At 35.9% G+C, this 27,256-nt stretch overlaps 4 protein-coding genes and 1 pseudogene across 4 annotated transcripts; 2 read left to right on the top strand and 3 right to left on the bottom strand.

Moving 5' to 3' along the window:
• Nucleotides 1-243: 243 nt before the first annotated feature.
• LOC125865001 (tobamovirus multiplication protein 1-like) lies at nt 244-7,757 on the bottom strand (annotated as a pseudogene).
• A 568-nt stretch (nt 7,758-8,325) lies between these two features.
• LOC125864983 (pentatricopeptide repeat-containing protein At1g61870, mitochondrial) lies at nt 8,326-10,132 on the top strand. The gene has a single exon (XM_049545133.1). The coding sequence runs from the start codon at nt 8,402-8,404 to the stop codon at nt 9,608-9,610; it is 1,209 nt and encodes a 402-aa protein (XP_049401090.1). The 5' UTR covers nt 8,326-8,401; the 3' UTR covers nt 9,611-10,132.
• An 839-nt stretch (nt 10,133-10,971) lies between these two features.
• LOC125864996 (cardiolipin synthase (CMP-forming), mitochondrial) lies at nt 10,972-15,607 on the bottom strand. The gene is made up of 8 exons (XM_049545148.1): nt 15,039-15,607; nt 13,634-13,700; nt 13,480-13,554; nt 13,190-13,241; nt 11,655-11,740; nt 11,493-11,567; nt 11,154-11,248; nt 10,972-11,077 (listed from the first exon to the last, which is right to left on the bottom strand). The coding sequence occupies exons 1-8, from the start codon at nt 15,518-15,520 to the stop codon at nt 10,987-10,989; spliced, it is 1,023 nt and encodes a 340-aa protein (XP_049401105.1). The 5' UTR covers nt 15,521-15,607; the 3' UTR covers nt 10,972-10,986.
• Nucleotides 15,608-16,249: 642 nt separating this feature from the next.
• On the top strand, nt 16,250-18,746 carry LOC125864984 (probable serine/threonine-protein kinase PBL23). Its single transcript, XM_049545134.1, has 5 exons — nt 16,250-16,577; nt 17,209-17,390; nt 17,653-17,842; nt 17,968-18,359; nt 18,458-18,746. Exons 1-5 carry the CDS (start codon nt 16,460-16,462, stop codon nt 18,740-18,742), a joined length of 1,167 nt encoding a protein of 388 aa, XP_049401091.1. The 5' UTR covers nt 16,250-16,459; the 3' UTR covers nt 18,743-18,746.
• A 1,364-nt stretch (nt 18,747-20,110) lies between these two features.
• LOC125864990 (N6-mAMP deaminase) lies at nt 20,111-24,575 on the bottom strand. The gene is made up of 11 exons (XM_049545140.1): nt 24,408-24,575; nt 23,312-23,382; nt 23,123-23,214; nt 22,974-23,033; nt 21,984-22,226; nt 21,817-21,893; nt 21,638-21,707; nt 21,435-21,548; nt 20,714-20,780; nt 20,484-20,588; nt 20,111-20,402 (listed from the first exon to the last, which is right to left on the bottom strand). Exons 1-11 carry the CDS (start codon nt 24,482-24,484, stop codon nt 20,278-20,280), a joined length of 1,101 nt encoding a protein of 366 aa, XP_049401097.1. The 5' UTR covers nt 24,485-24,575; the 3' UTR covers nt 20,111-20,277.
• Between the last annotated feature and the right edge of the window lie 2,681 nt (nt 24,576-27,256).

A 27,256-nucleotide genomic window follows, 5' to 3' on the forward strand; every position in this document is an offset into this window, starting at 1 on the left:
CGTTTAAAAAAATCAACTAAAAATAAAACCAATTGAGTTAATCTTTCCTTTACTGATCAAGTACCACTGGAGATGCTTCCTATTAATGTTCCACACAATCAATGGCATAAATTTTAACAGTACACTAATCACAATGGTTTATGCTTGTATAGATTTTACCTTTTTGGTTTTCCCGACGCAAATCCAAATTAGTCGAATCAGATGACTAGGTGGGAACCCGTTAAGAACAACTAGTTTAGAAAGCAAAATGAAACTGACAACAACAATCTGAAATGAGTATATCAAGTCACTTCAGGGATATCATATTCATCACTTGGTTAATTTGGATGACAAAATACGAAGGGATCCTATAGTACAGTACATGAAGCAAGGCACTAATTTTCCTAATTTTCTTTATTCAATTAGTACACAAAATTCTAAAATTTGTGTCTTCAAACCACAAAAGTAACAGAAATGTAAGCACAACAGCTATCTGCAACTGGCAAACCGCGACTTTCCACAATTTATACTTCCTAGATCCTTTTCTGTGCGGCTCCATACCTCGTGAAGAACTACACTAACTTCAATTGCTGCAACCATTGGAAAGTTGTAGGATTGAAGATAACTGTCCACTGCAGCTAATGAATAGGGTGGTATTGAGCAGATACTCTTTTCGGAGGCAGTTTGCGCAGGATGTACAACACAAGAGCTGAAGGAAGAATTTCCACAAGCTGCCACAGGGAAGAATAATGTCATCTCAAGTTCAGAGGGTGTTCAAGGAGCATGGAAAAGGAAACGATGTGTACCATGTAGTATATCAGATTCAGAACTGGGTGGTCCAAGACATCTAGTGATGCATCAGCATCAAAAGTCGATAACACAACCTACATTGAGAAAGATTAGAAGCAATAAAGAAGCTCCACAGGTATGAAAGCTGCTGGCATAGAGATTAAAAACCTTGAGGTAATTTGAAAGAGGATTTGATCATTGGCTGAATAATAATAATTCTGAAGGAACAGTTTTTTTCATAAGATAAGATAGGAGCTGTTACTAAGGAATTAAAGCGAGTTTGACTCTAAAGATCAAAGCAACAGTTGCTATAAAACCCAACCTTTTTTGTAACAAATTTCTACTCTTGGTGCTATGTATAATGTAATAAAGAGTCGTTCTATTTTCTTTTCCTTCTCCAGGAGGTGAGTGGAAGGGTGAGCATAACTTGCATCTTGTTGTATTAAAATAGCTACAATATTTAACCTCCGACTTGCAAAAGCAACCGATAAAAATCTTGGTACCTGTGTGAGCTAAGAGAGTTTTCTGTCATTATCTTATTCTTCAATTTTATTACTACTGTTGTTTCTTACTTTGACTATTTTTACTATTTTTTGAAATTGGTAACTTTGTCTATTCCTCAAAAACCAGTACAGAAACTGTACTGGTCAGTATTTACAACATGTACTTCAAATACTACTATTTTTGCTGTCATTACTTTACTTTTTTCCAATATTTTCATCATAGCTTTTCAGTCTTGTATTTCTAAACCTGTTTTGGAAAATGTTTTTCCTGAGCTGAGGGCCTATTGGAAACAACCTCTCTACCCCATCAAGGTAAAGACAAGGTCTGCGTACTCCCCACCCTTCCCAGACTCCACTTGTGGAATCACACTTGGTATGTTGTTATTGTTGTTAAGAGGCCATTAAAAGGCCGAAAATAAAAGGCTAACAATATTTAGGGAGAAAAGGAGAGGGTAAAAGGGCCTTACCACAAAGCATCTAATGAGGAAACAAGTGAAACAAATGGCAGTTACAGATCCAACCTGCGATCATACGCATATGCCATGTCCATGTAAATCACCACATAATAAGAGATCTTGAGAACTACCATGCATTAATTATAACATTTATGCATGCATTTATTTATTTAACTCTAACATAAGTGAGACTTCACACCTGACAAAAGCATATCAAATCAACAAGAGAATAGTGCAATTGTTAGATGTAAAAGGGTTTAAAGAATAAGTAGGTAGGACAAGAAAATGTCTCATTGAAGTCTGTAGGTGTAGAAAATTTGTGTATGCATTTCATCCTCCAATTCAATTACAAAATACAGGCATTCCAGTAGCTAACAAAGAACCTCAGGGAGATTCCATATTTATCAACAACAACAACAACAACAACATACCCAGTGAAATCCCACTAAGTGGGGTCTGGGGAGGGTTGAGTGTACGCAGACCTTGCCACTACCTCGTGGAGGTAGAGAGGCTGTTTCCGAAAGACCCTCAGCTCAAGTACACCAAAACCAAGTTAAAGGCGAGGAGAGCAGTGCATAAAACATACCATCCAATAAGAAAGATAGTAAATAATCAACAGAGGAGACGGTAGCCTCAAAAGAACAAAGAGAGAAGTGAAACGCCGTAAACAACAAAAGGCTATAGGTACCACAGACAAGAACTGCAAGTGAAAGGCTACGACCACTACACACGCTAGCAACCCATACCCTCGCGAGAAAGGACAACACGCTAGCCCTACTAACCTTCAACCTTAATACGCGACCTCCACTCCTTCCTATCTAGAGTCATGTCTTCGGTAATGTGAAGCTGAGCCAAGTCCTGTCTAATCACCTCTCCCCAATACTTCTTAGGCCTACCTCTACCCCTCCGCGTACCCTCTACGACCAGCCCCTCACACCTCCTCACTGGGGCGTCTTCGCACCGTCTCTTCACATGTCCAAACCATCTCAGTCTCGCTTCCCTCAGCTTGTCCACCACAGATGCCACTCCCACCTTCTCCCGGATAACTTCAACCACTAATGCTTGGATTAGGTAGGTTGTCTACATCACACGGCCCTTCTTCGTACCCTGCGTGGACGCGGGATGCTTTGTGCACCAGGCTGCCCAATTCTTTATTGTTCATCTGTAGATGAACAACCCCCCCCCCCCCCAACCCCAAGAAAAAAACACTTAAAAGTGGATCCATTTTGGCAAACAAGGGCCGAGGGTCTTTCGAAAACAACATTTCTACCTCTCAGGGGACTGTGGTAAGGTATGCATACACTCTACCCTCCCCAAACCCCACCTATGGGATTACATCTGGGTATGTCGTCGTTGTTTTTGTTATAGCCATAATCTGCAGAGAAGCGATAAACTACTTTATCTTGTTTTATTCAACTTAGGAAGATATTTGGGTCAAATATGGCTGTTATAGCAAGTTTACATTTTTGTTAAAGCAGAAAGTTCAAGAAGAGAATGAGCAAAACCATAACTACTCCTAGACTTCCAAGTTTAAAGAAAAGAATTTTGTTTTTTTCTGGATTTTTTAAAAAAAAAATTATATGCATGCATTGACTGCACTACATCAGTTCAAAAGAACACCAAACAAGTTCTTTGCACCTAGTAAGAAGACAAATGGGTGGAAGTGCAAACCTCATGAAGCTTCTTTCTTCTCCCTTTAGATTCAATGGGGAAGCATCTCAACATAGAAAATAACCTGATGATAGTAAAAAGATGAAGTCCACAAGAAGACGTATACAACAAAATCAGTAATGTCTAAGCCACGGTCAATGACATAAGGTTGTTTGGCTTAAGAAGATAAATGTGTGCAGTTAGTTCACCTTTCTCCATACAGCAAAAAGCCTAATGCAGCTAGAAATGATACAACTGCACCAAATGTAATGAAATGCTAGATTAAGGAGAAAGACTAAACTCTGAAAACAGTTCTAATCTTCAATGTATGAGAGAAAATGAATATAAAGATTCACCTGCTATGAATATCTTCCCAATGAATTCCACAGTGCTATTGTTGTTCATTCAGAGGTACACCCAGATACAAGCCTGATGCAAACCATTTTTTCAGGTATACATATTGAGCTAGAGGTCTACAGACTCGATAGCACTTGGTGCAAGGGAGACGGGAGTTGGTTCAGGTATTCACCTAGATATCAAGAATAACGGACAATATTCTATTCTTAGTGGAATGGAACGTACCAGGAATTACGATAATGTGAACCTTGTTTCGAGGCCAAATTTGCCATGGTTCTCTAAATTCTTTACAAGATAGACGAAAGATATCCTCTGTTTCAGAAAAACAAAGGGGTACAATTTGAGCAGAGTGGTTAGACAGATTAGACAGGACCTGGCACATCTTGATCTTACCGAGGACATGACCTTAAATAGGAGAGTTTGGAGGTTGTGGATTAGGGCAGAAAGTTAGTTGGTAGTTGAGTGTTTCTCTCGCCTCCCTGTGAGATAGGCTTGATGGTCATACGTGAACCTTCCTTCTTACCAGTAGTATTAGTATTATTCTCGTAGCTTCTTGATCTTTGACTTCGGCAATCGCTAGTGTTTTTTTGTGCTCCGATGATAGCATTATTTTCTTCTTGTTACTGCTCTTTCTCCTGTTTGTTGTGTATTACTCTCCATTTTGCATTATTTTGTTGTTTTTATTGCTCCCATACATGTATCCCCTTTTCATTTTTTAAGCTGAGGGTCTAGCGAAAGCAATCTCTCTATCTCTACGAGGTAGGGATAAGGACTGTGAACACTTAACCCTACTCAGACCCCACTGGTGGGATTACACTGGGCATGTTGTTATTGTTGTTGAAAATTCTAAGGAAGGCATTGAAAGTGGAAAGGACATCTTTGTGTCGGGGAAAAAGAAAAAAAGAACTCCATTTTACAAAGCATGTTCATCTAAGATGAATAGGACCCAACATTTAAAGGACTGAGAAGCTCTTGATATTCATGAGAAACAACCACCTAAATCGAAGTGGTTATTGACTAGAACACAGCACCCAAGATTGATGGATTCCTTAGATATCTCAAATATATTTCATATCCCTAAAAGCAAAATAAATACATTATAAAAAGATTAATTACCAATATCTAGTCCAGCATATATCCCTACTAAGCTACTTCAAAGGCCATTAGTAAATGAGGAGGCGAAGTATGTCGCGAACCTGTATGAAGTAGATTGCACCATTTACTGAAATATAGGAGGTTCTCAGCTTATCTGTTGGTAAACTTCTAGCCTGCTCATTTATAGAAAGACAACAGTTAGAATTGATGGGTCAATACTACGCCTAGAGGATGCTACAAATTCACTTGCCTGGTGATATATCTCAGCCCAAAATAGAACAAGAAGTGTATATGCTGAGAAAAAAAGCAGGCCCGGAAGATCCAATAATACCAAAGTCAACACCTGATTTAACATTGAGTAAATGTTAACATGAATTGGGAAACAGTTAAGAAGCAGCTCAAATGGTGGTGGTGGTATGTATTAAATTCTTCTTCTCACATCATCAACACCAAAAACATAATAATGGATAAAACAGCTATCACAACAATGAGCCCTGGAGTTACATTTACAAAATGAAATCTTATTCTAATGTAAATATCGCATGTTTTCTTGCCTTTACGACCACCCAGCAGCTTTGTGTCAAGCTAGAGTTTGATGGTAGCAACTATTTATGCACCAATATAATCAAGTAAAAGATAAAGATAATTTCAACTTTAAGTGATGGAAAACCATGGTTATCGAGTTGCTATCGGTGAATTAATTTTCCCTTAGCATAATACATAGGGAACTAAAGATTTTAGCGCTAAATGTTGGAGGTAACAACTAAATATTACTAGCAGAGATGCTACAATTCGGACTAGTCCCTATAGTTGATACCTGTAGAAGATGGAGTAAATATGACAACCTTCAGAAGTAATATGAAACAAAGAATCTAAGCCAGTTTCAATCAAATAAGCTCTCACGTTACCATATAAGGCTGCCCGTTATTGACAGTATATTACTATTAGACTATAAGATTAGTCAGTACGGGGGGACATTAACTTCAGAAACAACAAAATTAACAGGTAAGAAACCTGAGAGGAATGAATATTAAACAGGCAATATATTCAAGTAAACACACATTGTCAAATGCTATTGTAACAAAACATGCACACAGCAGAACCTACCTTGGGATGGAACAGAAACACTTCTTTGTGAAATCCAAAGACAACGGCACGAACTGAGAAAAGTAGATTTACATTAAAGTTAATTCACTAAGGCAAAAAGTACAAGATAGTTACTTATGCAATTGTATTACCTCCATTTACAACAAAGTTCATGAGATGGAAAACCTTTTGTGTTGTCCAACCATATTCAGGTACTCTCAACTGTATTCTAATTAATTGAATCTGCAAATGGTCAACACATACACTTAACTAGAAGCCCCACAACCAATAGAGAGTCATGGAGATACACCACCACGAAAGTAGGTAAAACACATCCATTAACTAATGGCATGCAACTGATAAGTCATGGTACATGAGAACTGTATGCTCATCAGAAAAGATTTAAACCTCATAACACACACCAAACAACTTCACTATGTATCTTTTTTTTAATAACCATGGTGTCCGGGCCACCTTGAGTCCACTTCGACTAATTCTACGGGATACCATCTCCTCCCGCAAGCAACAGGTACCAAGTAACTCTGTCCAACAAGGCTAGAATAAGGCAAGAATAGATGAAAAAAAATCACCTATTCTTTTTGTCTTTGCTGGGATTTGAACCTGAAACCTCATGGTGCTCAACCCACTTTATTGACCACTCAGGCCACCCCCTTGGGTGCCAAACAACTTCACTATATACCAATCACAAACCTCAGAAAACACTAAACATTTTGACAATGAAATTATATCAGACAACTTACCAAAGCATTTAGAGAATAAATTGGTCAGAGATAACTCGGATAACAGCTATCAAAAGTAACCATTTGCCACTAAACCATGTTTATATAGTGCGTCAAACAGAAGGTAGCTCAAGGGAGCAAAACCGAAAAGGACAGAGTTATAAATTCTGATCTTAATTATTGCATTTCAATATTTATAAAGTTTACAATCTAATCTAACCTACATGTTCCCAACCCTTGCAATTAACCATGTCAATTCAATGTGTTAGAATCAGTTTGAGCCATGGACTAGAATTATTAAAAACTTTCTATATACCTTATGTGGAATCCTCAAGTACACTACACTATGCTCCTGCTTGGCCATTGATTTTGTCGTTGAAACTTAAAACTAGAAAATTTGAGCTTTTGAAGTTGTAATTTGGAATTTGAAGTTGTGTTTGGACATGCATTTTATTTGGGAAAAATTTGAAGTTTTGTGAGTGGAAGTCCCAAAAATATTTGAATATCATATTTTCAAACTTTATAAACAACCATTGTCAATCCTACTTTTCATATGCTCCTAAAAAGAGAAAAAAAGAGTGAACAAAATAATAAAATAACAACAACAAAGTAAACAAACAAAATCAAAACTGAAAGTTAAACCCAATACTCAGATTCCACAGTATTCCATTCCAAGACTTTAGCCACCAAACATCCCTATTTGCAGCAAGTATAGAACTTCAAATCATCAACTAAACAGCAATTCAATCATAAACATGCTCCCTTTTCAACAGGAAAAAAAAAAAACTAAGTTTTGACAATTACTCACAACCAATCCAATAAAGATACAGAGAGATAGTAATAATTACAAGAGCAACAGTGGAGACAAGAGCAAAAGCAGCAGAGAGAGAGTAAAAAATTCCATCTTGCCATTGAACAGATTCATTGATCTCATCCCACCACTTTGATGGCAGACCCAATTCAACAGTAATTCTTGTCATTTCAGCTTCTGTTCTCTTTTCTTTGCTTCCACAAAGTCAAAAATGCAAATTTTAGGACTTTAATACAAAACTACTAGAAAAAATTTTGAAGAAGAAAAAAAAAGAGAGAGAGATTTTATAGAGGAACGTGTTGACGTGCTATGGGTAGAATCATATGATGACAACTAGAAAAGAACAATGGACACAAGGGTGGGGTCCCAGGGGATAGGTGTTCGGTAGTATATTGGAGTTCGATTAAATTCATATCGGATAAAGTGTTCTTTGTAGTTCGCCTACTTTGAGACATGTGATTAAGAATAAAAGAATATTTATCACTCCACTACAATCCTTATTAGTGAGAGATCCATGAATTGATTGTAAACTTTTTGATGATTATAAATTACAACATGGAATTTCTTTGTCAATTTTTTTTTTGTGTGTCGATACAATATTAATAGAAAAATTAATTATTTATTAGTAATAAATAGAAGAAAGATGAGGATGATTGTAAGTTAATATGCTTTTTATATCACATGCTATCATAATCGAAATAAATAAGTTATTTTACAATCACAAAGAATTGTTATCTATATATTAAAGATTATTTTAATTATTTTTTCCAAATCAATGTTTTACATAATATAAGTCTCTTGATTCATAAATTTAAATACTATACAATTTTAAGTAACAATTAAAATTAACGTAATATTCAAACAAAAGAGGTCATATTCCAGTTCAAAGTCATTTGTCTAAACCCCTAAACCCCAAAATCTGAAACCCTAACAGCCATGGCAGCACTTCGCAGCAAGTTCCGATTCATCACCTCTCAGCATCACCACCACCTCCGCCATTACTCCGCCGCCTCCATTCTTAATCCCGATTCCAAATCTCCACTATCCGGCAAAGACAAATCACGCGCCGCCCTAACTCTCCTCAAATCCGAAACCAACCCACAGCGGATCCTCGACATCTGCCGTGCAGCTGCCTTAACCCCTGAATCCCATCTTGATCGCATTGCATATTCCAAAGCGATTTCCAAGCTCAAAGATCTTAATCATTTCTCCGGTATACGTTCATTTCTGCAGGAATCAACGACCCGACCTGATTTGAAATCGGAGCGGTTCATTTCCCATTTCATTGTTCTTTACGGTCAGGCCGGACTGCTTGATGAGGCTAAGAGGACTTTTGAGGAGATGGAGAAAATGGGTATTCAACGTACTGAGAGAACTCTGAATGCATTGTTGTTTGCTTGTGTTTTAGCTCAGAATTATGCTGAAATGAAAAGGGTATTTGTTGAATTCCCGAAAAAGTATGGGTTTGTTCCTAATTTAGATACTTACAATGTGGTAATCAAAGGGTTCTGTGAATCAGGTTCTGCTAGTTCTGTTTATTCGATATTGGATGAAATGAAGAGGAACAATGTTAAGCCGAATGCAGAGTCTTTTGGGACTTGTATATCCGGGTTTTATAAGGAGGAGAAGTATGAAGATGTTGGGAAAATGTTGGAAATGATGAAGGGATATAAGATGGTTACGGGGATTAGTACGTATAATGTAAGGATTCAGAGCTTATGTAAGCTTAAGAAGTCCGGGGAGGCTAAGGCGTTACTTGATGGGATTTTATCGAGAGGCTTGAAGGCGAATTGTGCAAGTTATGGCCATCTTATACTTGGTTTTTGCAAGGAAGGTAATTTGGAAGAGGCGAAGAGTATGTTTCAGAAGATGGTTAATAGTGGATTGACACCTGATGCTGAATGCTATTTTACATTAGTGTATTATTTGTGTCAAAGTCGGGATTTTGAAGCTGCATTGGAGATGTATAAAAAATGTTTGGCTGATGGATGGGTTCCGAATTTTTCCACCATGAAGTCTCTTGTTGAAGGATTGGCTAGCATTTCAAAGGTTGATGAAGCACGGGAAGTCATAGCTCAAGTGAAGGAGAAGATTTCAAGAAACCTCGAGAAGTGGAATGACATTGAAGAGGCATTGCCCAAGTAGGAAGAGAAAATAAACATGGTATACTACTGTTTTCTGGTTGCAGCATGCCCATGATCGTAATAAAGTGAAAAATTCAGAGTTCCTTGGGAACTTGGTTATGTGTTTCATCAGTGCTAAGGATATCATTTTATTGCATCTTATTTACCTGGTTCTCTTTTGGAATTAGCATTCGGAGTCTTTATTCATATGTGCTTTGCTTCCAACCAAGTAACATGTCATTTGGCTTAACGTTTTTGGCGAACAAGCTGTTTTATCGCCTATCCAGTAGCATGTGATATTAACATTTACTGTTGTATTCACATTTGTTTTTAGGTAATGAATTTAATGAGGGCTTTTATACTATACCATACTGTTTCTACAGCTGAAGTAGTTAACATTAGCAGATAGCATGTCTTTGGGAATGTTATGTTCTAAATACCCTTGACAACAACTTGTCTAAGCTTTTGATAACACGGTCACCTGCATTCTTAGAAATGGAAAATTTGATAGTTACAGCAGGCGCTGTGATGCTGTCTTTACCTTATTCTGTCAGCCTGAAGGAGCGCGATCGGAAAGCTCTACATTTTCTCTATTAAAGCAATTGTGCACAATAACTGCTTTTGTGCCTTTTGGTTTCTCACTATCCAACTGTTGTTGTTGTTACTGCTTGACTGTTGTGTTCTTACTTTTACTTCACCTTGCTCTATTCTGAAATGATGATAAAGTTGATCTTGATGAACTGGAGATTTATAGCCAATGTGGACTTTGGCTGGTACATATTAGAGATACTGTTTTAACATGAAAGCTTTTGCATTTGTCTTGTGAGTTTACCAACTTATCTAGGTTGTGATAGTTCTATTGGGTACATATAGATGGTAACAGAGTTAAAACTATTTTATTTGTTTCTTGGAAAAGATTTATATCAGAATTTCATAATATTGTGTTCTTGAAAGTAGATATTTTAGAATTTCAATTTTAAATGTTAGGTCAACTAAATTCTTGGAAGTCAAAACTATTTAAATGTGCCAATAATTGATACTACTAGTACAGTTTAACTTTAAACAGACTGGTTGACTACTAAAAGTATGGGGGAAAAATGTAGAAGAGACTTTTAGGCGCTACCCATTGGGGTCTGCTCTTCCTTCTCATGTGATATAATCAAGTTAAGTTAGTTGTTGAATTATATCATGCTTTGAGCTTATTTAAAATCTTTCAACGTAAATGCGAGAGAGAACTTTTTATTTCCTGATAGAACAGTTCCCTAAGAATTGAGTGTACAACAAAAACTATAACATTACTTTGACATCTCATGTGGCAAAAAGAAAAGGAAACAAACAAATCTGGTAGAAGCAGGCAATTTAATTTTTCTGTTTTTGTTAAGTGTATTCGGTATCCAATTAGAGTCTGTTCTTCCATGTAGCTCCACCCCTAAGGTGTTGTGCTCCATAGGCCGCAGTTGAACCTACCGTTGTCATGGCTACTAGCCAACTGCAACAAACCAGAATGGTATTGAGTACTACATATTTGTGAAGAAATAAAACAAAGAGGTACAGTTGTAACTCACCTGAGGTAAGTGATATATGTTTGAGTTTCCGCATTACCCAGATCCGGTTGAAGGAGAGCTGCAGCAACAAGGGCCAATTGCAGAACTGTATTTACCTGTACATGTTTCAATATAGTTATGAACTGGAATACTAGTTTGCCTCTCTATCTCTACAAGGTAGAGGTAAAGTCTGCACACACACCACCCTCCGCAGACCCCATAATCCCAGATACAATATGTTGTTTTACTTATGAACCGGGAAATATATTGCAAAATTGTTCGTGTAAAATTACAAACTATCCTCTCAGTTATTCCTTTCCAATGTTGCCTAAAAAGAGCTTCAATGAACATGTGATATACCTTGCTTATCAAAAGAGGCTCAACTTTCTGAGGACGGGCTCCATCAAGGTTGAAGAATTCATACCAGCTTGACCACTGCAAACAATGTTAAAACCAAGTAATATGAGCAAAAACAATACTGCAGATTACTATTACTGAACCTTAAGGCAGACCCAACGTCACCTTCCACTCTAAAATGCTAGCTCTTTTATATACCGCACCACCAACAAGGGCCACATCACGCAGCACAACCAGGGAAACTAGTCCAGCTTCACAGCACAAAACCAAGAAAGTAAGTTTCTGAAAACAAAGTGCAACCTTTCCTCTTCATTTGGAAAATCCACAAATAATTAGAGATCCAACTAGGTAAGCAATACATCTAAACACTTTTGGCACTCAAATGTATTTTTTAGTAGATATGTGGGCTGAAAGGCCACAACAAGCAGTAGCATCGCATATGGATCACTGACATATCTCTTATTTATATTTCGTTCAATCGAGCCTCAAGCCAGGGAAATTGATGTCGTATAAGTAGTGTACACATTTCGAGAGCAAGACAATTGATCATCAGATAAAGGAAAATACCAAGACATGCTTACAGTCTACAGACCTGTAATCTTAACTTGAACTAGTCAGTACAATTAGAGGATCAAATTTTAGATCAGAACTAGGACTTAACTATCTATCAAAAAAAGAATGAGAAATTCTCATTCCTTAAACCTTAATAATGACAAAGACAAAAGGAAAAGCTATAGGTAAGTAAGGCGCAGATTTCTATGAACATATCAAGTTTGCCAAGTACGGGTATGATTTTTTCTTGTTTTTATAAAGGTCAACTAAGATGTTTATTAGCACTAAGCATGAAATCTAATGTTCAGAATATTATATTATGATCTCAGGGTAATTTGTTACAAGCTTTTCAACAATCTTTTTTTTTTTTAGGTGGGGGTGGGTAAGTACAAGCTTATCAACAATCTCAACTGTGCAGCATGCTAAACTTGGGAAGAAAGATAAAGAGCTGAAGGACATGCATATAGATGACCAAAGGTAAGCATGCATATAGATGACTAAAACAAAAGGTAATTGATCAATCATACGGATAGGCTATTCAATAAAGCAAAAAGAAAGACTAGCATTAACTTTTTTTCATGGAGAATTCCAAAGAAAGTGAATGATCCACAGAGGAGATACTGAAGTAGTAAAAAAGTAGATTGAGCTATTGGCCCAGTGGTTTGGGCTTGGGACTTCCATGTTGGAGGTCTCAAGTTCGAAACCCCTTGCCAGCGAAAGCAAGGGGTTTGTCTTCTGGGTCGAACTCGTCGAACCGGGCTTGCCTAGTGCGGGTTACCTCTCCTATGTGGTTTGCGAGCTATTGCATCGGAGCGAGGGTTTTACCCTGTGCATACCCAGAGGGTAGCGGCTATGGGTTTCCCTTGTCATAAAAAAAAAGAAAAAGTAGATTGAGCTGTTGTTGTCACACTTGCATTAGTTCCGGTTAAAGACTCACATGACAACTTTAGGATAAGTGTGAGATTTCGAAAGACAATTAGTTAGTATTGGAGTGAAATCTGCCTGTACATAGTAAATAGTTTCAGAGAATTCATGCAGCCGATTCTGTTTTTTATTGGGAGGTAGTCAATGATGGAGAACTAAAAATCACTCTTTAGTAACCTGGAAAAGAGTCTATGCAGGTAAATTCAAATGGGATATGAACTTACGATGAAGAAGACCCTTGTCTACCATTGCCAGAGCAACAAATGCAATAAGAACCTGTAGGTACAAAAGGTATAGTGATAAGAGGGCCAAGAAATAAGTATCTGAAATCCCAAGATAAGCGACATTTTATCCACAAAAGCAGCAAATGAAAAAAGAGAAACAAGAAAGAAACAGGAATGAACAGAAAACAAATTCAGTGAAACAATGAAGAGAACATGAATGAATCACAAATCAGAACTTTGTTCACTGTTAGGTCAATGAACCAGATAGGAGAGAGCAGTTTAATAGTTACCTTGTCAGCAAGAGGATCAAGGTAAGAACCAACAACAGAATTTATTCCCATCCTCCTAGCCATGTACCCATCTAGCTACAAGGCACAGAGTGAAACTAAATTAGAAAGCTGAGCTTAACTCCTTTTCAAGGAAAAGAAGAATGGGGCTACACACCCAATCAGTTGCCCCAGAAACAGCTAGCCCAACAAATGCAGGAAGATACATATCATGTATAATCATCCTGCAATATTTACACGGCAATGGGAATTAAAGGAGTATATGTTTAATTTGTAGCTTAACTACAGCAGAATGATAACATTGTGTCAATTTGCAGTCTAAACGCTCTGTGGCCTTCACATACAGATTTTACCGTGCAAGCTATGCTTATGGCATAAAAGCACAACCACATTCAAGATAACACAGCTGATCATATCCAAAGAATCCACAATATCTAATTAATGATAAGTAAACATAATGCTTGACCAAGGAAGATAATTAGTCTCCAACTACACCTCAATCCTAAGCACAGCCAGATTCAAGAAAACCAAGGTGATCATGTTCATGGCATTCACATGATCTAATTTATGATAAACAAACATAATGATTACAACAACAATGCCTCGGTCCCAAACAAAAAATAATGCTTAGCGAAGGAAAATGACAAACTCAATTATTGCTTGTCCTTGTACTAGTTCTTGAATACTTTCATAGCTCAAATGCTAAGGCATACAGCAAAGTGCATAAAATATTTGTGGTCTGTTACTTTATCATGTCTCTTTCAAGTTTCTTCTTCTACAAGTGCTAAATTTAACTGAACTAAACACCCATAATTGTCTGAATCATGAAATATAAATGTCAAGAAATGAAGTAGTTCTGCATTCTGCAATAAAGAAGTACAAATACTGTGATGATGAAAGTAAATGTGTACGAGGTTATTAAAGCACCATAGGCTCACTTAGCCTTTCTACAGTACAGGTGTATCTTGTATGGTACAAAATGTCTAGAGAAATGTTTTCCTTCATGAAATCATTTTCTAGTAACTGGTTATAGTAAATTTCCACCAAGAACGGAAAATAACTTCAGTCACTTATGGCCAGAAGTCATTTTACTTCAAAAATATCAGTACTTCAACTCCATATCCATCATTTATTAAAAGTTGTTGTCAATTTTTAATAATACTCCATAAAACATCACCAAAATACTATCATTATACACACTATAGTTTTCCTTGTATAATTAGCACATACTCCAGCTTCAATTTGTTTGTCTTATTTCAAAAAGAATGTTTTTTTACTTGCTGGCAACTCTTTAATTCCAACTTTCCATGTGATAAGTTTAACCACAAGATTAAAAGGCATTTTGATACATTTAGTTTAAGATGACAAGAGGTCCTTAAACTCTGTGTCAAGTCAAAACCAGACAAACAAATTAAATCATTTATACAAGCCAAACACTGGCAAATGAGCCTGATATTTCAATGTAAAGCAGTTTCCACTTTCCTCCATACAAAAATGTAGGTTGAATAAACTATTGCAACCAATTCTCAGGTAAACAAAAAAAAGAGAGAGCAAAAAGTTACCATGCGAGAAATGGACCGGATATCATTCTACTCAAGGAAATGAAGTTGGGCAAATTGAGGAAACTATCCCTAACTTCAACAGCCAGCTGAGACTCCTTCCATTGCTTCTCATTTCTCCCATTTAGCAATCTATGCGTCGATTGAAAGCATAACTTGTAGGGAAATTGCAATCTAAGAGAACTAACTCTGGGAAACACAAGAAGGAAATCGGATTGAAGATGTAGAGAAGTTGAAGACTGAGAAAGCTTACAAGGAGGTGAAGAAAGGAAAAGAGGACAAAAATTAGCGGCGGCAGCGAACGGAGAGAGGAAGTGGCGGTGGCGGCGCCGGCGGTCAAAGTTAAGTAACGGCGTCAATGGTATCGTTGACGATGAAGAAGACGAAAATTGTTGGGTAAAGAAAATTGTAGAAGAAGTGAGATAGTTCGAATTGAGCTTACGATTTCGAGAAATTAGGGTTCCGATTGATCTGAAAATCGCCATTGATGTAGCAGCATTTTCATGCACATCGAGATGGAGTAAGGTTTTTTTGCGAGGGTTTAGCAAAGCGGTCCGACGAGGTAAACAAACTTGACACCTGTTATCGAGCTTGAATTATTAATTTCATTCTCCAATTATTTATATTCTTAAAAAATATTATTTTATTTGATTATCTGAATTTGAATACACCTATGATTTTTCAATACTCCCTAAATTTAGAGATGTTTCAACACTTCTTTCGATTTTTTATTAGGAGTCTTATGCTCCTACAAAAGTTTGAGATTACAAGTTATGTTATGTGACAGATCGAAAGTCGTTTAATTAGCTAAGTAGAGAGTGTTTTTAAGGCTGACAATAACTAATAATTTATATCAATTTCAGAAGTATTTTCAATACAAACCAAAAACACACACGTCACCTTTTCACACTCTAGTTATAAAATTACACTACCTAATGAAGTATACTAGCTAAAATTAATGAGACAAATAATTGAAACTTAATTACATTAACCAATCACCTTGCAAAAAGTTAGTTAAGACAAAAGAGGCCTTAAATTCCATATAGTCCATATATTAGCACATAAATATCGGATTAAATTTTCTATTCCACTATGTCCAAATGACACGAGTCTTAACATCATTCAATCTACATCTAATTCTTTGAAATTTTCAATTAAAATACAAAATTGTAGTCTATTGTTTTTTTTTTCAATCTTAAATCTTTTATAGAAGTAACCCTTTTTTTTCCATTGAAGTTGAATCAAATTCTTCACCTTCCCCTCTACATTACCTACTTGGATAATGTTGGATCAAATTTAGTTGGTTTTTTATTGCAAGACATAAAGGGATTGTCTTGCTAAAACCAAATAAGAGGGAATAGGAAAGAATTTGATCTTCTTTTTTTGTTTGTTGTTGTTGTTGAAGAAGCTACAAAAAAAAAAATATGAGGAAAACTCATTTGAAATCCTCTAGGAGTTCTGTATATGAGACAAGAACAACTAGTAAATATGATGATTCTGAGGGATTGGCTACCATGCTTAGAAGTGCTACTATGCATCCAGGTTGAGATATCTCGATAAGGGAATCTAAGCTTTAAATTTAATGTATATTTGAATTTATGGATTCAAAATATAATATTTGTTGAAACTTTGGTAATTTTATCTCACAAGTATTTTTATTTATATGTTGAATATACTGGGGTTAGCTGAGAATACGCGATGATCTAGATCCTTTATATTGAGATTTAGTTTTAAAATATTGGAGACATTGATCTCTTTAACATGCCTTTTTGGTCATGTCTTGCATTGACCTCTAAATGCATCGGACAATATGTGAAACTGTGGTGATAGAAATCGTCTTGAAGGACCTATAATCTCTTGGAATCCATGAAGAACTAACGAGAAATAGGATGTGATCGAAGAAACAAGATCTATATTGGCGATATCATATAACTAAGATTAATTTTTTTTAGTCATTTAGTATGTTTACTCTAGGTACAATGATTTCTTGGAGTCTTGTAGTAAAACTTACTTAAATGAAACGATACGGACAATGAGGATTAGTGTAGCTGACCCTAACTTGCTTGGAATTGAGGCGTATGTTGTTGTAACAGTAGTATTCTAGCCTTCATTGAGAAGTTGTTTGATTTTTGAACTTGTTCAGTAAATGTGTTGTAATTCAATATCTGAGCAGGGGTCGGCAAGCAGAATATGATGGCTGAAGATATACTTAGATATGGAAATGTAAACATTTCAGCAGAAGTATTCACATTCCGCGAGTTAGCTCATGCGACAGACAACTTCAATCCTGAGTTTCTAGTTGGTGAAGGAGGATTTGGGAGGGTCTATAAGGGACACCTCAAAAGAACTGATCAAGTATATCCTTATTTTTGTGTTAATCGTCAAAAACACATCTGAACTATTGCATTTTCGTGAGCTTCATACCCCAACTATCAATTGTTCCCTTTTCCTATATGAACGAAAAGAAAACAGTTGATAGTTGGGGTGTGAAACTCGCAAAAAAGTGAGAGTTCAGATGTATTTTTTACCATGATTTCTTCTTTTATTGTGGTTATTAACTACTAGTAATAGAACACCTTTTTTCAGTTTGTTCATCAAATGAGTTTTTTGTCTCCAGGTTGTTGCTGTCAAACAACTTGACAGGAATGGGGTTCAAGGAAACAGAGAATTTCTTGCAGAAGTCTTGAATCTAAGTCTCATTAATCATCCGAATCTTGTCAATTTGATAGGATATTGTGCTGATGGCAACCAGAGAATTCTCGTCTACGAATTCATGCAGAATGGATCTTTAGAAGATCATCTTCTTGGTATGAACAGCTTAATTCGTATTGTCCTTACTCCATTGAGCTGAACTTAAAGAGTGTACTAGTAAAGTGCTCTATGAACACTTTGGTATTTTGTATAATACTTACTAATTCATATGCTAACTCAGATTTTCCATCAAATAAGAAGCCATTGGATTGGCATACCAGAATGAAGATAGCTAAAGGCGCAGCGCAAGGGCTAGAATACTTGCATGATATTGCCAATCCTCCCATAATCTATCGCGATTTCAAAGCATCCAACATATTATTAGATGAGTGTCTTATTCCTAAGCTCTCAGATTTTGGGCTTGCTAAGTTAGGTCCAGCGGAAGGCGAGGATCATGTTTCTACAAGGGTTATGGGGACCTATGGATACTGTGCACCAGAGTATGCTATGACAGAACAGTTGACATCAAGATCTGATGTATATAGTTTTGGAGTTGTTCTGTTGGAACTTATTTCAGGGAGAAGAGCTATTGATAATACAAGACCACCAGAAGAGCAAAACTTGATTTCTTGGGTTAGTTAATGAAGTTGCTACCTCTTTCATATTTAATATTTTGTCATCTTTATAGTTAGTTTCCCATACATAAAATGAGGCAACACCCTTTTTTTCAGGCCAAACCACTTTTTAAAGATAAGAACATGCTCACTGAAATGGCTGATCCGTTGCTCGGAGGAAATTACCCTGTAATGGAACTTCATCAAGCTCTTGCTATTGCAAATATGTGTATCCAAGACGAAGCCTACACGAGACCTTTGATTAGTGATGTTGTTACAGCTCTTGAGTACTTAGCCATGCCAAGAGATGATGAAGTCACAATTAGCAAGACAGAAGTAGAGTATAGTGCTGATGAGTTGTGTCTAAAGGACTTAACAACAGAAACTAATTGTGTCTCATAAGATGAAGCAACTCTTTTTTGTCCTGATTTTACCATTTTTCTCTCCAGCCAAGAAAGGCAGAAAAAAAGATGGCTTTTTTAGGTTATTGCTGATTGTAGACTTCTCTACTTTTTGATGTTTGAGATATACAAAAGATTTTGAGTTTTGATAAGAAATTCAGAAAACAAAGAGTAGAATCTAAAGAAAACTTATGGATCAAAGCTCTATTAGTCTTATTTCATCCTCGTATCTGTTAGGACCGACCTCATGATTCAAGTAGCTACAGAGGCAATCCAGAATCTAGAGTCGGTTAGGTCAGAATGAGTGTGATCTTATTATATGTATACATACATACTTACACAGTTTGAGCAGATAGTACAGGTTTAATTAAAGCCATAAAACTTGTCCTAAATCCATCTCTGAGTGACTGAACCGGATGATTTCCTTCTCTATAGAACACATTGCAGGTAGGCATTCATTGATTCTTCTCTTCTTTTTCCATTTCATCGTAGAGGATACAAAACTATGCCAACAACAGCAACCACTGGAATCCATTTTCATATAGCTATTAGTCTTCTGAGATTCAATAAAAGCCCAGTTACATTCTAATTCAAGTGTTCTGAAATACTCAATCTCTTTCCTCAGAAGTGATCCTATGCTTCCCCTTGTGCCAACCTCCACCAGATCACTTGTATTCATTCCATTTAGTGATGCTGCTAGCTTTGGTTCATGAAAATAAAGATGTTAGTTTAGGTGGTGTTGGGATCATATTGTTTTCACTTTAAGGAACATTATAGACATGCTTTAGTTAAAAGCTAAGGCTCTTGCATAGTTATGTCCAAAAAACAAGTACTTGTCAAGAAGATGATTTGGGGTAAACCTAATGTGTTGTGTTTGTGCTCCTTTGGCACTCAGTAAATTTGCATTCTTTACCTAATCTTTTTACAACAACAACCCAGTATAATTTCATAAGTAGAGGTCTAGAGAGGGTTGGGCGTACGCACACCTAGTGTAATCCCATCGGGTAGAGAAGTTGTTTCTGAATGAATAATAAAAACAACATACCTAGTGTAATCCCATGAGTAAGGTCTCTCACCCCTACCTTAGGAGATAGAGAGAATGTTTCCAATTAGACCCTCGGTTTCGAAAAAGAAATGACGGAAGTGAAGAAGGCATAGTAACATACAACAGAAAACATAACAAACTAATCTGAAAAAAAGAGCAGTAACTACAACAAATAATACAATAATTGAAATATAAAAATGACAGAAATCGAATGACCCTCGGCTCAATAAAAATATTATTCAAACCAGGTTTGAAAAATACTAAGGTAGAGAAGTAGTCGATAATTTGAATATAGAGCCAGTTTTGCTTAACTGATTACAAGTAGCCAATATGTATTGTTTCATAACCAACATATATTATAGAAGAAATAAGTGGCATAAGCAATGACAACAAACGCTTCAATCTCAAGCAAGTTGGAGTCGATTTTATAAATCTTCAATGTCAATATAGTTCCATTTAAAAAAACCCATTTCAGTTTTCAATATTCTTCATCAGAACTCCAGGGTCTTTGCAGCTAAATCAAATACTTGCTCCAGCTCCTGTTTTACTTTATTACCAGCAAAAATAAAATTAACAGCATTCCTAGCCAGCTGGAACATCTCTCTCTTTTGTATACCTTTATAATGTAAAAAAACGAAAGTTAGTGAGACCATAATCTAAAACCAAACTATGCATGTTTGCATAAAGTAATACGTACCAAAACTAGAAGAGGCAAGACTATACTCGCCAGATACGCTGGTAGAGAATACCCCCGAGTCATCAGTGCAGAGGACAATTGGATGTCCACTATTATATAAATCCGCTGCAAGTCAAAGCTAAGGTTATGCACTCACTTCAAAGTAGTTACGGTTCATAAGAAATGCCTTTGTCAAAGATCATGAGTAACAACAGTACAAAGCACAATCTAGAGAGGATCAGAAACCTCACCAAAATGATGAATATCCAAAGAAGATATTGTTTCAGTCCTGATGTTGGAAGTCAAGCAAATTTCAACCTACAATGACAGAAAACAAAATGTGACAAAACTCGAAGGATCAGTAGGCCAACAGAACTTCGATCCATCATCAAAACATGGCAAGGCCAAAAAAAGATTCTGCATCTTGTCCATGATGATGGTTGTATCAGTGTTATCAAAAGCGAAAAGCACACATAAGCTCTAAGCTTTGTTGGGGCTTCAAGCTTCAAATAAAGCAGGGGCTTTAATGAAAAAAAGTGCAAATGAAGAAAAAAAATTACAAATATATATGTTTAGTCCAAGACTAATAATAATAAGCATGAAATATCAATTGTTTGGTATCTCCTCTTCAGGAGAGGCTCATTGGCAACGAAAAGTATGTACTAGAGTGATGATGACACTAAAGCACACATTCGCTCAACATGTTTTGCGCTTCGCTTCAAGGAGTAAGTGCACTTTAAGCATGCCTTTGACAACACTAGGTGGTATTCTAGATGGAAATATCTAGCAGCTTTCTTTACCCAGCAAATACGTGGGGGTATCAAGGAAAAGGAGAAATCTGACCATGCATACAGGCCATTCTAGGGGTAGGAAATTTGGTAAAGTATTTGCTCAATCATTAATATGTGTGATTGCATTGTATCAAAAATGGATATCCTAGAAATCTGGAAATACACATGCGAAATTTCTCACCGGTATTTTTAAGGATTTTAGCTTTGCCCATTCTTCTTCTCCAAAGCAACAAGCATGGCCAATTCTTGCGGGAAGAAAATCTAGCATTGCATGGATTTCCACCTGATTGGGTACCTAATAGCACTAAGTACCAAATACACCAATCAGAGAGATTACGGTGTGACACTGATAAAAGCTGGACAAACTAGTGAAGCCAGATGCACCTCGCCACAGTGAAGGGTAATCAGAAGTCCTTGCTCTTTAGCAAACTCCAAAGCAGGAAGAAAGGTTAACCTACAAGAGAAAAAGTATCAAAAAAATTCAAACCTTATTTTATTAGTCTATCGACAATGCAAGACAAGAATAATATGCAATAGAAAACTTTTTACACGCAAAATAGTACCATTCACCAATGATAGGATTGCCAGAAAGGTCGATACCCACAACTCCCAAATGTCTCATTTCCAGAGCAAGCTTAACCTTCACCAACCACAAAAAAGTTATCAAGCCTTGGACTTTAAGCTAAATATCAACTTTTAGCCTCTTTGTGCATCAGATTCAGAAACATACAGTTTCCATTGCAGCTTCTGTGGTTTCACGACGATCAATACTGAGTAGAAGTCTGACATATATTTTCTTTTTTCCTGTTCCATTGCTTGCACATTCATTGTTCCGAGCATAAATAGCGGCACTAGCAGGACAATCAAAATTAGGTTCACTAAAAATATCAACTTCGACGGTACCAACAGCCCTTAAGCCCTCCAAAACTGCTTCCATGTATGACTTCTTGTTCATCCCTTTGGAGACATTTTTCTGCATTCAGAAAAGACATGTCAAAAATAAGATCTTTACATATCATGATTGTCTCTTATGAATGAGCTAGAACAGTACATATGTGAAGGATCCTTTTGCAGTTCTGAACTAGTCGATGAAACTGTTGGAATATAAGGTGGGACCTTCACAATATCATCAGGCACGAGGAGGATGGAAAAGGGAGATAAACATAAAGCACACTAATAATATGTACAAAACCCCACTCTTACATTACAACATTACAAAGTACGCTTTTATAGGTGTGAAGAGACCTTCTAGACTCACACCTAATATATGCTTTAACACGCAAATCATGAACTTAGCCACAATAACAGAATACATGAGATCAAATGTGTAAAGATGCATTGCATATTGTTAGAGTGAGTTAGAGTCCCACATTGGTTGGAGAATGGAATGATGGTATGCTTATATGGACTTGGGAAATCTTGAGTTAACCCCATGTGCCATATCTTTATTTCCTGTTTTTATACCCTTTCACCAAATAACTATATCGAAAAACTAGTGTAGAGTTAAATGAAGCTAACATCAAAAACACAATGTCAAGTATCTGGTTCACTTAATTCAACCAGCTATGCTTGCTAAATTCGATTCTAAATGCCAAGTCCACTCCAGCTGACAGTTGACTTGTTACAATTCTCTCAATTTATATCCATTGTAACAACACGCAGCACAATAATGCTCTAAATTAGGAGCTTACTGATCAAGCTGATGATAAAGTTCAAGTACCTTTGGAGTTGTCCTTAGCTCCAAGTATACAACATTTTCAGCAGCAAAATCTTCAATTACCTATTTTTCATGGTAATAACAAAAAGAATCAAATAATTGCAACATACATTGCATGATATGAAGTTTGGACTACTGCACTAATAGAGTACCTCTTTAGTAATTCTGGTTACAGTTTCATGGTCAGTTGTAAGAATGTGAATCAAATCAAACATTTTGAAGACTTCAGTAAGGGAGCGATCATCTGAATCACAAAGAGGTAAGCTCAAGGCATTTCAAGATACTAAAAAAAAGGAGCTTGACATATTATTGGGAAAAGTACAAGAAGAAAATTGGCTTACGTTTTAAGATAACACGTTCCACATCAGGAAAATGTACGAGCCCCCTGTTACCCAATTCTCTAGCAAGTTCCCTGCAAAATAAAGATTGAATCCACATAAATTTTTGGAAAATACGACTAAAGCAAGAAAAAATGCCAACTCAATGGAATGACAAGAAAAAACAAGGTAATTGACTGAAAATTGAAGTTCTTTTTTATTTTTCAAAGGATTTTTTTTTTTTTTGATCATTAAGAAGATTGTGTTTATATGTTCCAGCAGGAGAAAATAAACAAAATGGTCAGTATAGGGTTGATTTAATCATTAAAGTTGGACCAAAGAAGTATTGGAGAGAAGTGATACGACAAGGTATGATGCTGTTTCAACTTTCAGCTTACCAAGGACATGACCTTAGATAGGAGATTGTGAAGGGCACGGATTAGGGTAAAAGGTTAGTGGGTAGGAGTGCCTTGTCTTGTTGTTCGTACATACTACTAGTCCTAGTAATACTCTTATAGTTTCTTGTCCTTTGATTTTAATTACTATATGTTGTTTCTTATATTTCGACTATCATATTATTTTGTTGTAGTACTATCATGTTACTATTTTTTTATTCTGAGCTAGGGATAAGGTCTGCGTACACTCTATCCTCTCAGACCTCACTTTATAGGACTATATTGGGTATGTCTGACTTCTTTTTTTGATAACCGTGGTGTCCGAGTCAGCTTACTGACACCTCGCAAGAGTCCAATAAGTTCTCCAGGTAAAAAAAAAAACCTTTTCCATATTATCCAACCAACACTTTTGACACTCAAGGATCCAATGACTCAACATGATGGCAAAGGTCAACCATTTGGACAAACAAGTGTAAACTAAACTCAAACCATTAAAAGGCGGAGAGGATTGTCCAAGGCATATAAATAAACCAAATCAACCCCATCACTTAGCCAATGTGGGAAACTAAATCCACAACTATAAAAATGGGGGAAACAAGAATAACACCCAAAAATCTGTTTTTTTCTTTTCTTTTTTCATGGAATCAAGCAAGAAGTCAACAGATAGGAATATGTAGTTAAAACTTTTCAACATACAAAAGTATTTGAAGAAAGAGAGAGCATACATCAAAGTGGAGTCTCTGATGGAGCCATTAAGGTGGGCATGTAGTTCAACTTTTGGCATTGACACCCACCAATCCATCTTGAGAAAAAATGGAGGAATTTACAAGATTTGCACTTGGGGTTTAGGGCTGCCTGCACAAAAACAAAAAACAAAAAAGAGTCTTGCAGATAAATACAAAGTGATGAAGACAATAGATATAAGAAGAAAAAAAGCCAAGGATAACAAAATCAACCATAAGTCATAACCATAATTCAACCTCAACTTTGACTTATTGGTTGCCAATTAATCATTGGAAATGAATTAAATCTTTTTAATAATTAACACCTCGATGGTTGTTACCAGTTTGTATTGTATTTTTAGTTTAGATAATTAAGTTGTTTGTTTTTATTGTTATTTCAACTCTGAAAAAATGTAACAATTGATTTTGTGTGATTATACTTTATCTTAATAATTTCTTCTCATTTTATCTAAATTTATTATTTAATAATTATGTTTCACTTTTATCTTATATTTTCATAATAACTCTACCACATACCGATAAGTTCAGTAAAAATATCTATAAAAAAAATGGTTGGTTCTTTTCAAAATCTTTCTTCTCCTCTAAAATCTCTCCGTATAAAAGTTCAGTTCAATTGCAAATCTTTTTTCCTTAAAAATATATAAACCGTCAATATTATGTATATAAATTTGGTTATATATATCAAAATGCTTTGAATTAGGATGGTATTATTTTTTATATATACATCAATAACTTATAAGTAGTAATTAATTACCAACTTAATAAACTTTATGTATACGATAACATATATAAACGCAATAATTTTTTATATACATATCGAAAATACCCTAGCATGCTATCACAATCAATTGGTTTGAATCAAATCTATACACCAATTATGTGTACAATTTACTTCAAGTTTTGTGGTAACTATCCAACTTTTCCTATTCCAAAGGAGTCACAATTAAAATTCCTATATATATAAATTAAATTAAGAATTGAAATATTAAATTCTAAATAAAACTATTTAAAAAAAAATTCCTAAAAAATATTACATTCCTTATATGGGTAACTGCCCAAAAATAAAATAGAGACTCAATTGCCTGCAACTTCTATAACTCTCTTTGGAAATTCAGTTTCCTTGGCTCTCAGGTACACTTTCATCAATCACCTAATTGTTTTTATATATGCTTCAATTCTCGCAATTTTTTGTTATTTATTTTGTGTTTATAGTTTCTGAATTTGTTGTAGTTATTGAGTTCGTTTGAACACTGTAAACGTATTTTGTTATATTGTTCTCTACCATATATCAATATTTCTCTTTGTTCAAATCAATTTGTTTGGGGTGGGGGTTGGTGGGTTTACGTTCTTTGCTCAGGTAGATGGTGTGATTTGTTTTTGACATAAATCGTTGCGGAATTAAGATTTTCACTATGTGGTGTGAAAATGCATAGGAGTATACCATACGCGAGGCTGTGACCTAGTGGTGAATTAAGTAAGTTGAGAACCATGAAGTCTCAGAAGATTCAAATAGGCAAAAGCTCTAGGTTATTTGGTACCTCTTATTAGTGGGGGTTGACAGGCTACATAGTGTAATCTTTCTGACAACACCCCTTGACTACACGTGGCCGGTACGTGTTACTAGTGGAAGGTGATAGATACCTAGTTACATAGTATAATTTTTAAGGTGATACCCCTTGAATACATGTGGCCCCGCCATTTGTGTTTGTTTGTTTGTTTGTGTGTTGATAGACTATTTGTTCAACTTTATACAAGTTGAAGTGCATACAGAGAGTTGGAGGGCATAAATGTGAGTTGAGACCAAGTTAAATGACATATTTATGTATTATGCCCAAAAAAAAAAATGCAGAACATTGCTCTCTAGGATGTATTAATGTTTGTCTTTGCTCAAATTAGGTTTCAATTTATTGAGGTTTACTTTCTTTTGTTCAAGTATGATGGTTAGACTTGTTCTTGACACTAGTGTTAGAGCTCATTATGATTAGATTTCGTTTTCTTTAGGTTCTTTTACTTCTTCACACTTCACATTTTCTTAAATAAGACTGGTGTATGAATTTGCTTGCGTGCACCTCGAGTAATCTAACACATACTTATTCTATTCAACCAATACATATACCAAGTAACTTTGCTTGCCAAGGTTTAGATATTCAAATCCGGTTGATTCATTTGTTAATTTCAATAAGAACAGAAAAGTGAAGTTGACGGAGTATTATCCAAGTGAGTTTGGTAATACAAGCTTCAAGAACTCAGTTTTTAGCTTGATAGTTTCATAGTCTATGGTTGAAAGCAATAGCAAGTTTTCTCAATTTGAAGGGATTTAAGAAGCTTTGCTGGAGTGATGATGGCGGAGACAAAATTCAACCAAACTTGATAACTTGTTTATTCGCTTGTGAAGTTTGGCATTGCTTTTATGTGTTGCTAATGCTATCGTGACAAGAACTTTCTCATCAATGGACTATATTAAAATGATCAAACTTAATAGCATTTGCGAATTTTTTCTGTTTCGTTTGCTATATAGTGCATAAGGTATTTTGCAACTGTGCTGAACCAGAGTATCCTTCAAACATATTGGGACAACTTCACGCAATTTAAGTCCTGTAGTTTTTCGTTTAGATGCTTTCTGTATTTCTAATCAAAACTAAGAAAGCTTGTGGCTAGCAAGTAGAGGAATGAAATATACAGTACTTGTGAGCTGGTCGGAACATATTTGTCCACATTCAGAATTCTGGTGCTATAGATGGTATCTTGGCATATCTGTTGTCCTGTTATTTACTCTCTTATCAATAACAATAGCTTCATGTTTCACCTTTCGGAACATCCCAAATTTACTT

The sequence above is a fragment of the Solanum stenotomum genome, chromosome 5 (assembly GCF_019186545.1).
Source record: "Solanum stenotomum isolate F172 chromosome 5, ASM1918654v1, whole genome shotgun sequence".
Lineage (NCBI taxonomy): Eukaryota > Viridiplantae > Streptophyta > Magnoliopsida > Solanales > Solanaceae > Solanum > Solanum stenotomum.

What these genes read in the sequence shown, in the direction of transcription:
- LOC125864996 (XM_049545148.1), bottom strand. Translation starts at nt 15,520, where the DNA reads ATGGCGATTTTCAGATCAATCGGAACCCTAATTTCTCGAAATCGTAAG. An exon ending in TCCGGTCCATTTCTCGCATG is followed by an intron (nt 13,701 to 15,038) that starts GTAACTTTTTGC and finishes TAAATATTGCAG; the next exon opens with GATGATTATACATGATATGT. An exon ending in ACATATATCACTTACCTCAG is followed by an intron (nt 11,078 to 11,153) that starts GTGAGTTACAAC and finishes GGTTTGTTGCAG; the next exon opens with TTGGCTAGTAGCCATGACAA.
- LOC125864983 (XM_049545133.1), top strand. Translation starts at nt 8,402, where the DNA reads ATGGCAGCACTTCGCAGCAAGTTCCGATTCATCACCTCTCAGCATCAC.
- LOC125864990 (XM_049545140.1), bottom strand. Translation starts at nt 24,484, where the DNA reads ATGGATTGGTGGGTGTCAATGCCAAAAGTTGAACTACATGCCCACCTT. An exon ending in ATCAGAGACTCCACTTTGAT is followed by an intron (nt 23,383 to 24,407) that starts GTATGCTCTCTC and finishes TTTATTTTGCAG; the next exon opens with GGAACTTGCTAGAGAATTGG. An exon ending in TTTGGATATTCATCATTTTG is followed by an intron (nt 20,589 to 20,713) that starts GTGAGGTTTCTG and finishes TTTGACTTGCAG; the next exon opens with CGGATTTATATAATAGTGGA.
- LOC125864984 (XM_049545134.1), top strand. Translation starts at nt 16,460, where the DNA reads ATGAGGAAAACTCATTTGAAATCCTCTAGGAGTTCTGTATATGAGACA. An exon ending in TTTAGAAGATCATCTTCTTG is followed by an intron (nt 17,843 to 17,967) that starts GTATGAACAGCT and finishes ATGCTAACTCAG; the next exon opens with ATTTTCCATCAAATAAGAAG. An exon ending in AGCAAAACTTGATTTCTTGG is followed by an intron (nt 18,360 to 18,457) that starts GTTAGTTAATGA and finishes CCTTTTTTTCAG; the next exon opens with GCCAAACCACTTTTTAAAGA.